This window comes from Cyprinus carpio, chromosome A4 (assembly GCF_018340385.1).
Source record: "Cyprinus carpio isolate SPL01 chromosome A4, ASM1834038v1, whole genome shotgun sequence".
Lineage (NCBI taxonomy): Eukaryota > Metazoa > Chordata > Actinopteri > Cypriniformes > Cyprinidae > Cyprinus > Cyprinus carpio.
The window spans coordinates 24,414,123-24,426,719 of record NC_056575.1 but is presented as its reverse complement, the minus strand read 5'-3'; the positions used below and the strand labels follow the sequence as shown (position 1 = coordinate 24,426,719).

The following is a 12,597-nucleotide window of genomic DNA, read 5'->3' as shown; positions in this document are numbered from 1 at the left end:
TTGTAGTTTTTGGAATGAGATTAAGAGGCTCCCTGTTAGAGGGAATCTGATTTTTGTTAGCTGGCTATAATGAGAATACAACATCAAATTGAGTAGAATGCATTAAGCATTGTAACTCATTTCCTTTCAAATTAAAACTGAACCACTTTAATGTTAATTAAAAATACAGACAATGCTTCCTCTTTATTTTGTAAACGAATTTAATCCAAAAAAAAAAAAAAACACCTTGTGTTTTTAGTAACTTACTCTATTAGTTGTACTTTTTAAATAATAATTAATAGTTTTATGATTCTACATATTATTTAAACTTGAATGGTGCTGAAAGCAATTTGTGATGACAAAATGACTAGAAATCACCCAATTTTAATGTGAGTTAGCAGTATGTGGCAACATGAGCAGCTGTGACCATTTTTAGTGACACCCCAAGTTCACCGTAAAAAAATAAATTGTTGAGAAGACGTACAATTTTATACGTAATTGTACTAAGTAAAACGAATGTGTTTTGTCAATTTGAGGCCCCGTCCACACAGAGACGCGTTTCGCTGTATATGCATAAATTTTGTATCGTATAATTTTGGCCACACAATATAATATATGTTATATTAATCAAAGCTTTTTGTTAATAGATTAGTACATAAAGTCATGTGTTAGCCTGCTAGCTGCTGCTGGGCCCATCTTTTGACAACTCTTACAGACAAGTACAGATTAGAATAATGATTGTAACACTACGTTAGTTGTAGTATTTTGATATATACCATGATACTGGATGGTTATTGTGTTCACATATCATGCTTTTTACGTGATACTTAAAACAATACCAGATATTGGCACAGTAATGACAAAATTGCATTGTCTGCTGTGGAGTCAAGACATCTGCAAATATGATTAAAAGATGAATATGAGACAAAAATACAGAATGTCATATGGTTTTATTAGCTGTTTCAACACATTTATATTTTATCTAATAAAAAGGACAGCACTTTTTAGAGTTTCAACCCCTATGTGATGTGAGCATAAGTATCGGGACAGTTGACTCACAGGTCTTTCTAAGTGATCAGCTGTGTCCGGTTGCATTAATTGTTCAGATATTAAAATCAGGGAATGTGCTGTATCAGTTCTAGCCATTGCTTCTGCATTGCATGGAGGGCACTGTGGTTCTGGATTGCTGAACACACTTTAGGCCTAAACACTCAGCCAACTAACCCCAAGAACGGTGACAATCAACAAATGTTAAATGATGCGCTCTCTACATCACAACACAACAGATAACTAACAATAATTAGAAATCAAGTCATTAAACAGCAAAAATAAATAAATAAATAAATAAAAAATCCTATAACAGTAACTACATAATTTATTTATGCTGCAATGCATGCTGGAAGCTCACAAAGTCTTAACATTTCTGGAATTTTAAATTCGTTTAGACTACTGTTTTTGACTCGTTGGGACAATATTTGGGGCTGTTTGTCTGATATGGGTTTTTGTGTATTTTCAAGAAAATTGCATTTTTTTTTTTTTTTAAACTCGAAAGGTTTCATGAACTTGAAAATATGTAGTTGTTTTATTTTTTTTTATTTATTTATTTTTTATACAGTGTTGAGAAAAAAACTAATTTTTGAACAGTGATGTGGTCACTAACAATGAGAGTCAGAGAAGCCAGAACAATTTCCCTGTTCTTTATGATTTGACCACATCTAGGGATATTATTAAAAATATCTGTGGGACACCAGCATTCTGTGTGAGTTTGATTCATTTATAAACAAAAGTCTAAATTTTCTGTTGCAGTCTGATGAAAGCAGGAAACAAGGCTCCGTCTACCACTACGCCAGGAAAACCAAAGAAAGCCACCACCTTCCAAGAGTTTGAGAGCATCACTAGTGATGCCTGGGATGTGGGAGATGATGATGATGAGCTTCTTGCTATGGCAGCCAAAAATCTCAACATTGAGGTCGTCATGGAGACAGCCAATAAGGTGATAGAAAACCACAGCAAGCTACAGGAAAGAAGACAGCAACAGATGGATAAGATGTCTGAGCCTGATGAAAAAGACAGACAGGAAGCACATGAAGAAGAGGAGGAAGAGCCAGATGAAGAGGACGAGAGAGAGGAAGGGGCCGATATGACAACAGATCTGTCATTCAGTTCAGAGACTTTTCCAATAAGTGACAACAGAATGGTAAAGTCACACAGTGAAGCTCCTGTCGGCTCGCATAAAGGTCAGTCAAACATCAGTACAAGCTAATTCAAAATATTAATACTATAATAGTACATAAATAAGACTAAAATAAGACTGGTCAATAATAATAATAATAATGATAATAATTTGGGGTCTAGGGGTCGGCGATTTGGCTAAAGTATCATATCGATTTTTTTATTTTTTTAGGAAAATCACGTTTTACAATTTTATCACAATTCTTTGTCATGTTGGTTTGACTAGTTTGCAAGTTGTCTGAGCAGTACAGCCAAACTAATTTCCCTATTTTAAAAACAAAGCCTTACAAGGAATGAAAAAAACAAAAAACAACAACAACAACAAAAAATGGCAGCTATTTAGTTCAAAGTGGTCGAAGATAAAAATAATTAAAATAAATAAATAAATATCTTTGTAATTATTTTATCGTTGTTTTAAGATACACATAATATACAAATAAAACAAATTCTATAAATTATACATTAAAGCAAATATATTGAAGTTCTTCAGTCAAGAGCAGTGAGTGATTTTTCTCTGTGGTGTTTTGTTGTTTTATTAACATTAAAGGGATAGTTCATTCAAAAATAAAAATTCTGTCATTTCCATAGTTATTTTTTTATTTTATTTTTAGTTTTTTTACCCCCTACTATCAAAGTCAATCTAGACCAGCAACTGTTTGGTTATCCACATTCTTCAAAATATCTTGTTTTGTGTTCAGCACAAGAAGGTAATTAATACAGGTTTGAGACAACATGAGAATGAGTAAATAATGACAGAATTTACAATTAAATTTTTCTTCAAAAGCTGATTGTACAGATCTTTTAATCGTCCACTATCAAAAATCGTGATATCACACACCCCTACTGGGGTCCAAGCACCAGTGGCCCATGTGGATGATCAGCGATCCAATTGAAATGTATCTTATGATGTGGTTTTTACAGCAAAGTCCATCTTCAATCGTCATTGGTAGTTAGCAACTACAGCAACACACACATTTTAAAAGTAACAAAAAAAAAAAAAACCTATAAAAATTTATGAGATGTGGTTGATGTGTGGACTCAATAAAGTGGTCATATGATGTGATTTCAAGTTTTCCTTTCTCTTTGGAGTGTTACAAGCTGATTGTGCATAGATAAGATCCTTGAAGTTGCAAAGACTAAAGTCTCAAAACCAAAGAGATATTCTTTATCAAAGTTAAGACTCTGCCACGCCCCCTAAAACGGCTCGTTGAAACACGCCCCCACATCTCTACGTCACTAAGTGGAAATATTTGCATAATGCCACCCAGATGTTTACGCAAAGAAAGAACGTGGGGTTTCAGTAACCACAGTTAGTGTTGAAGCAGTCATGTCAGGGAGATGCTGTGTGTATCTAGGAGAAAGCAAAAGCACTTTATTTGGCCTTCCGAAAGTAGATGCATTAAGGAGTCTTTAAGATTACTTACAACAGAACAGCAACACATTTTATGGACGACCGTTTCGTGAACCTAGGAGAGGAGGTAATTCTGACTTTGCTACAACAATCTGGTGCTTCTGAATCAGCTACTGTAAGTATGTTTTGTTATTAGTTTAAGTATTTGCTATTGACTGTTCAAATGCGGAGTTTTGCGCATTGTGTGTGTGCGGTTGCGCGTGTGTATGTGTGTGAGAGAGAGAGAGACCAGGTCACATCACAGAGTCAGCTGTCTTAACTGTCCGTGGCTTGTGTACTGCAAACACATAGGAGCTTCATCGCTGTGTCTGTCACGTGACTCTGTTCCCCTTTCGGGCTTGAACTGATGGTAAACTAAGGACATTATTAACTGTCTTTACATTTATTTTGAAAGATGAAGCTCGTGATTATGGAAAGGGCCGTTACATTTACGACGAGTGCTTGGGTGATCGGCCAATCACAATGCCCTGGGTCAGTTGGCCAATCAGAGCAGACTGCGCTTGTCAGAAGGAGGGACTTTGTAGAAAACGACCGTTTGAGAGAGGCGGGGCATAAAGGACCTACAATAATGTACAGTATTTGAAAAATAATGTGTTTTTTTGAACATTAAAGCATGTCAACATATTCTGTTACACCAAATATACAAAATAATGATCTTTATAAAAGCATCATATGACCCCTTTAAACATTTTAAATTAGATGAATTACATTTCATAGGTTGCCACAGGACAATTCCAAAAGACTGATAAGATATTGTTTGCATTGCAAAACCTTTTTGTGTGTGTGTGTGTGAGAGTGCGTGTGAGACTGTGTGAGTGCGTGTGAGACTGTGTGAGTGTGTGTGAGACTGTGTGAGTGTGTGTGTGTGTGTAAGCATTGATTTCAAAGTGTGAAGTGAAACTTAAACTCTAAGCTTTAAGTTTTGTAGATCTAAAACTAAAAAATGAATTATTCCATATCTTTGCACAAACTGTCATATTACTTAAGACAATGTGTTAGAGAAAATAATAAGAATAAGAATTAAGAGATGTGAATGTGCTGAGTATGTGTATTGTCACTTAAATGCTTGCAGTTTAGCATGTGTTTGTTTTACATATCATACAACAATAAATACATGTATCTTTATAGAAATATTATACTGTGTGTTATCTTAAAAGAGACAAATAAAAATGGTCTCTTCATTTTAAATGGACAGTAATATATTTAATCATGTCTGGCAACTTGACAGATGTTTTTATTAGGGTATATAAACATTAAATAAACATTTAATAATTTAAAAGCATTTCACAGGTTTCTACGTACACTAATAAAATGTACTGTCAGTACTAAATAGTTATACAAATGAACAAGATCTATCCATCTATTTTCATTCAGTGTGATGGAAACTGATAGACAAATTTTAGACCTAAAATATTTGTTTTCCTGTGCAAGTGGACAACAGTATCACAGCCTTCATCTTTCATTTGAAATAGCTAATAATTTATAATTTGCTCTTAGCCCCCTAAGCATCATAAATTCTTGAAACTAAGCATATTTGCTCAGAATGGCTTCAGAAGAAACCGGATTCAGAAGAAACAAAAACAGAGATATTAGCAAAATGTAAAGTTGCTTATTACAATGCCAATTTGTGGCTAATTTTCATAAAAAAATGTGTACACATACTCATTTTCACACAATGTATGAATGTGTCCATTTTTTAAATGGTAGGTCATTCAGATCAGCTGTTGTTAGCCACTGAAATTGATGTTTATTTAGATTTGGGCATTTTTTTTCCAGCAGATATTGGTCAATGGACTTCGCGTAAATTAAATATCTAATGTCTTCGTAACACTTTGACAAATCTAAATTCTTTTTATAAGTTTTTTCCAAGCACTCTATGTAGATTTTGTGTGCAAAATGTGGTGAAGATCGAACAAAGGACCTTGGAGGAGTTCGAAAGGGGAAAAAACTAAACAACAAAAAACCAGAATACCTAAGTAACTTTGTATCACCCCTGACAATCACCCCCAAGATGCCTGGGAATATTTTGCACAGACTAAAAAAGCAAACTAAAACCAAAAAAATAAAATAAATAAAAAAAAAAAATTAATGGTAGAGAAACTAATTATGCTCAAGGCTTAAATGAGAGAACTAATTATGCTCAAGGCTTAAATGAGAGTTTGGATTTGGGAACAGACCTTTGACTTTCTTCTAAACTCTGGCCTTTCCTTTTCTCCTTGTCCTCTTCCCAGCTAATTAGCAAATTGTTCTCAGTGAAATGTCAATCAATTGCCAGTTTGTCAATGAGCTTTAATATGCTAATATAGCATGCTTTTTTCTTCCTCCACAGACCTGTCACTCAAACTTTCACTCTGATGCTTTTGAAGCATAGCAAATCAAATGAAAGCATGTTTATTTCAATAATATTAGAATCCCAGTTCTTCATAGTACTGCAGTGACTCGAAGGCCCAAATATCATTCAAATTGAGGAACAAATGGGTATGAAGCCATTGCAAACAAAAAAATCTAACCATACCGAAGTTCGTTTGTGGTTTGTTTGGGTAGTTTGAAACCGCTCACTAGTGCAAACTTTCTAGAAAACTTCAAACTGTCATTGGTCCGTAGCAAATATGTAATAGGTGGCTGTGATCTGAGGCTTCACATTTTTTGACATGGAAATCTTTTCAGGTATATTTCTCAACTCAGTCCTTTGAGGTGAGACACAACTAATAACATGAACACACAGGAGAGCTGTGTGATGGCATTGGAATGTTCGCAATTAGTATAATGGACTTCCTGTCGATGTGTTCCACATCTACTCTAATAGCACCTTGTGTTGACACTGTCTAATTTCTGCAGGGATTAAACAGACATCATTAAATGTTAAAGATGTTCTTATGCTCAATGCGAGAATGATCTCTCAAAGTCACCAAGAGACACATGTAATGTCTCTAACAAGCATACGATCACATTTTACAGTGACACTCAGTGTTTGGACAGCATGATTAAAACATTGGGGGATTGTGATTCTTTGTGAAAACATTTATACCATAGAATGTACCCATGTGCCCATTAAACCCATATCATTTTTTTTTATATACCTATTTTATATGAATATACCCAGAAAGCCCTTTCTAAGGCATCTTTACACATCATTTAAAAGGTATTTTATAGTGTTATTGACACATTCACTCTAACACAAACCTCTGTATTATGCATCACACCTTGTATCTCTCCAGATGTTACTTACATGCATGGTTTTTTTTTTTGTGCTGTAAAAAAAAAAAAAAAAAAAAAAATCACTTGCTGGTTCGGCTGATATTTTCTCAGCACTGCTGCCTTTTTTAGGTTTTACATTGCATACAAGCATGCATAAAATAAAGAAAACAATTAATAAATAAAATGACAGAAATCAAATAAAATTATAAAAACAAAACACACACATATATAAAATTTTAAAAAAAATAAAAAAAAAAAAAAAAAAAAACATAACACAGAGAAAACAGTTTTGGTGTACAATATGACAAAAGCTGAAAATAAAATTGCTAAAACAAACTGAAATTAAAATCACTAGATATATAAAAATAAGTGCTAATGAAGATTAAAATTAATTATATAATATACTACTAATATATAATACATTCAATAAAACAAATAAAAATCAAGGTAATTGAGAAACAATGCCTTACAGTCAGTGAGAAAGCTGATTGACAGTCTCATTGGTGATAAAACTAAATGTTTTTAATATTTATTCAGTATTAATTAGGTACTCTGCATACACATGCTTCTCGGCAAAACTTCCTTGAAATCCATCTAAAGGGACTGAAGTGAGCTTGCTTACCAGATAGATAGATAGATAGATACGTCCCCCTGTGTTGTTGCTAAAAATGTAAACACATTGAGAATTACATGAAATCTCATCATGACACCCTGAATTGAAATTACAATAGAATCTAAATGAATTGAATCGTGTGGTGTCCAAAGAGTACCTCTGATGATTATGGCACTCTGAATGAGGTTCATCTGGCTGAGCTCTGTAATGGATTTAGTTCGACAGAGAAGTGTTTCATTACCACTAGCTGAGCATCTTTGGGTAGCTGCCTTTTCAGACCTGTGGGCAAACTCATGTCCTGATATGCTATGTGTCATGATTTGCCTCCATAATTATTTATAATTTAATAGGCCAAGTGGTGAGAGAGAGCAGACAGCAGTTTGTATATGTTCATTAAAGCTCTGTTTTCTCTTCTGTCAGAAGTGGGCGTTGAACAGGCAGTACTACACAGACAGCAGTCACTTCCGCACAGGCCTACTATTCCATTGGTGGCCCGCATGGCGGATCAGAACACATCCGGGACTCCTGCCATGACCCAGAGAGAGGCGTCAAGACTCGACAAGTTCAGGCAGGTTCTGGCGGGACCTAATACTGATCTGGGTAAGATGCTGTTTTATGGCTCTGTTACTTAATTTCTAAACTCCCAGAGCACTCCATCACATAGTGTCACTCTTCATTTGCTTGGCTATCAGAATGCTTGGGCAACGCATTACAAGTCTAAAATATAATCCTGGGGACCCACTGTCCTGCAAAGTTTACAACCTGCTTCAGCTCACCTGGCCTATGATGTTTCAAGTGATCCGGAAGAGCTTGATTAGCTGCTTCAGGTGATTAATTAGGGTTGGAACTAAACTCTGTAGGACAGCTGATCCGCAGGAGCAGGATTGAAGACCTCTGCCCTATTTTCCTAAATATTAGCGTGATTGCAAATACAACAGTTCAATAAACAAAGAAGTCAGTATTGAGTGAGTTACATTTTAACATTTTTTGTTTGTCGTCAATTAAAGTAATTCCAAACAAAGCTGGAGCAGAACATTTGTGTGTCTCTGGGCAACGCTTATTGTTTCGTACCTTAATGAATCTGTTTTTGAATGAATCATTTGAGTCAACAATTCATTGATCCGTTCATAAAGACAGTCATTTGATGACAATCACAAATGAATCAGTCTTGAATGAATTGTTTGAATGAATGATTCAATGAATCACTCATTAAGATAGGAATTCCTGCCACCTACCTTTTAGTGCCATATTTATAGCAGTGAAGGTATCAGCACATAAACACACTCAGCAAAAAATGCTGAGAAAATGCTTGAAAATCACAATAAAAGTTTTTTTTTTGTTTTTTCAGTATCACACAACCTTGCATAATAGGGCCCCTTTATTTATATATATATATATATATATATATGAAGAGTTTGGTTCCAAAACGCTATAAATCCATTTTGATTAATTTGAGTAAAAATGTGTGGAAAAAATACTAGAGAAAGTGGCAAGATAAAAAACACTATTTTCTGTTTCAAACTTTCACATAGCATCTTTAGGTTCTAATAACATTAAAAATTCAAATCCAGGTTTTTGATTTTCAAAGATTTATTATAAAATTGTATTATCCCCCCCCCCCCCAATGCAATAAATCCATGATACTTTTTTTTTTTTTCTCAAAATGCAATAAATCCATTGAATCAATGAAAATGAAAGTTATTTTTCATATTTAAACTGATGAAAGTACACAAAGTAAGTTGATCCACATATGACAGCCTCTGAACTTGGTCAATACTAATCTTATATACAGGCACTGGACTAAAAATACATTCATCAGTCATCGCTTCCAAAATTAATTCAACAGGTCATCTTGTTAATGCTATAAATTAATTACAGTAATAAAATAAAAATTTCATCATGAACAACATTAGACCACAGAAATTGATGTATCGCATTCTGCAAAAAAGGGATACTGGCATTTGTCGTGGTTTGGAAAAAAATGGTGAAAACCTGACCTAATAACTTGTATACGCGAATATCGCATTTTGCATAAAATTAAAAATTGACTTTTAAAAGCCGACCAGATACAATATTGATTCTGGCGGAAACTCAAATGTTTATCGCGTTTTGGAACCAAACTCTTCATATATACATTTGTTTGTTTGTTTGGAATAACATGAGGTTCAGTAAATAATTCCAGGATTTAGGGTAAATTATTCATTACCAGGAAAGTATTTTAAGAAAGTACATGTGATAAAGTATGCAATCACTATTGTCTCTTCATAGTGTATAGCTCTCATTTCATTACTCTGAAATATCTCTGGGATTTAAGCAGGGCATGTCCATGAAGTCAGGACAGTGTAGATGTTGACATGTCTCTGGATGTTAGAATGTCAGTTCTATTTTCATTTGACTGGCTCTGAGGACGTCCCTGAACCAGTTTGGCTGCTGTTGCCGTTATTAGACATCTGAAATTATGAGTCAAACATGTGGTGGCAGAATGAAAAATGAATGAAATCTATAATTAAGCTGGGATCTCCAACATGATAATGAATTCCCATCCATCTACAGCACTATTGACTGCCATCTCTTGTTAGAGACTCATAACACAAAGATCCTATGAAATTGCCTTGAGCACCATTTTTTTTTTCCTGTGTTCTGTGCATTTACTATTGAAATAAGAAGTTTACGTAGAACATTTTTAAATTAAGCTTATTTTACAATGTAGGAATACTGTAACATTCACAACTCCAAGCTTCCTCGTTAGACCAGCCTGAATCTTAATTGAAACTAAACTGCAGAAAGGCTCTTCGGAAATTAGAATGGTGGAAAAAATCAGCAACCGAGACGGTTTGCATATCAAACGGTAATCAGCACGGAAGTTTTGGACCACGGCCAGGAAGTACATGCATTTACGTACAAAAGGATCTGTGAAGAATGGTTTGCGTAAAGAAATACATACGTAAATATCAAACACATAAAAGGAAGAAAAAAGGACGTATGCATATGTAAGTTTTGCTATGTAAGATGGAAGCACATTCATGCTTTTCACAGCGAACCTGAGTCTGTATGTAACCGTACAAAAAAAATTAGACAAGAAGTACGTGTGCGTATGTAAAGCAGGAGGGAGGTATGTATTAGGGGTGGAAAAAAATCAAGTTCGGCACGCGCTTGGACCACGGTTCATAAATTTGACAACGCACAGGACAAATGGTTTATCTAAATAAAACGTAAACAAACAGGTTTCGGTTTGCGTTTCAGTTGAAACATGCACATTCTGAGCACAGCGATGAAAAAAAAAAAAAAAAACGTGGACAATAGCTCGTGCACACAGGTTAGACCTGAACAGCACACGAGCAGCAGTCATTTATGCCATTATCAGTCAGGTGCTGATAGCTCGCGCACACAGGTTAGACCTGAACAGCACACGTTGATATCTGTTAAAACTGTGTTCCTGTGGCTCAGTGGTAGAGCATTGCGTTAGCAGCACAAAAGGTTGTGTGTTCGATTCCCAGGGAACACACATACTGGTAAAAAATGTATAGCCTGAATGCAGTGTAAGCCTTTTGGAACAAGCGTCTGCTAGAGGACGTGAGCTTCCATCCAAAGTAATAAAAGCTTTGCCAGTTGAAGCCAGAGGACGTGAGCTTGTGTGCACAGTGAGAAGAATCTCGCAAAACCACCCCGAACATATCAAAAACACCAAACCACAACCCTCACAAACATTCTAGCTCAAATCAAACACAGAAGTGATTAAACTGCAGTTCATCGACTGGCCACTAGAGGCTGGCTCCAAAAGGGAGTTAGTCCCATAGACTCCCCATATCACTTTCAAGCGGCTCCAAAACACTTAGTCCCAGAGACTCCCCATTATTTTATTCAAGCTGTGCAAATATAAACCTGAAAATGAACGTGGATTAGCACCTTGTCAAAAAAAAAACTAACAATCACTCTGTTTTAGTAACAGCTTCTGTATGAAAATCACGCACCTGATATGTATTTGTTGCTGATTAGATAAGTTGGCTTTTACTTGCGCATTTTCGATCGGCCGATCTTAATCGTTGCACCCCTAATGGGTCTTAAAAAAAGTCTGCTTTGGTCTTGACACAATTTTCAAACCACACGTCCTCAGCATTGTAAATATGCTTTCCACTGAGGAAAAAGAAGTCTAGTTTCGCACTGTGTCATGCTAACCACCGCACCGCACACACTCTGCTCTGGTCCAGAGGCATGATAGCACGGAGCGGACCACAAAAGGTATCAGACCTATTTGAATTCTACACAGAATGCTATGTTTTATAGCAATATGGATGTGCTTGTGGCTTTCATACCCTGTCAAATGCGGCTTTACGGAAGCTCAATGGCTCTGAATGGTCGGGCTAAGCTGTGGTATAAATGAACGCTATTGGCTATTTGAAAAATGATACGGGGGTTCCTTAAAATGCTTTGCTTGATATGCTTAAAATGACGTCAAAACATAGAATAACGCTGCGTGTTTCAAAGCATTTCAGGGGACCTATAAGGAAGGAAGTACGTAAGTGCATGCATACGTACATAAGGAAGTACGTGCGTAAAGAAGAAAGTACATGCAACGAGTTAAAAGTGAAAATTGGTCCCTATAGTGTTACCTGTGCACACAAGGTATGTATAGTTTATGTAAAGTTTTTAAAATAGGTAGACACTTATGTCTAAAAATAAATTCCAGGTATTGTAATGTAAGCCTTTAGATCTCAATATTGTTAAAGATAATAACAAGCACTTTAGCCTAACATGACTTTTAATGGGTCTTGTATTGGAGCGTTTTACCAAAGTGTCTTTGAATATAGATAAAACAGTACATATACCTTCAATTTGTCATATCTGACACACAATAATGAGCAAAAAGTCATTTTCTTTCTTTACAAGCTCTGTTTCTGAAGCGTTTGGTGTCGTCTCTCAGTTGCTGTATTAATGAGTACTTCACAGATGTGTTTTTAAGGGGGATGCCATCAGATGGTCAGCTTTTACCTTTCCTAGAGAGAGAAAATGACTGCTACAATCACAGGAAGCAATTACTCCCTGATGCCATTTACTGTTGCCATGGCGATAGATCACCTCTGTTGAACCCTTCTCACTACTGTCTGACTATCTTTTCTCTCCATGTGTCTCAGATGGGGGAGCTGTGGTGCTCTCGTGGTCTTAA

The 12,597-nt window shown here is 35.6% G+C and overlaps 1 protein-coding gene across 2 annotated transcripts in view; it reads left to right on the top strand.

Annotated features, from left to right (window-relative positions):
• The window catches only part of tbc1d22a (TBC1 domain family, member 22a), a 131,804-nt gene that overhangs the window by 2,164 nt on the left and 117,043 nt on the right, over positions 1 to 12,597 (top strand). For both annotated transcript variants that reach the window (XM_042744686.1, XM_042744678.1), the window contains exons 3-4: positions 1,786 to 2,216; positions 7,854 to 8,033. In XM_042744686.1, coding sequence (XP_042600620.1) covers positions 1,786 to 2,216; positions 7,854 to 8,033 — 611 coding nt within the window. The remainder of the gene's footprint in view (positions 1 to 1,785; positions 2,217 to 7,853; positions 8,034 to 12,597) is intronic.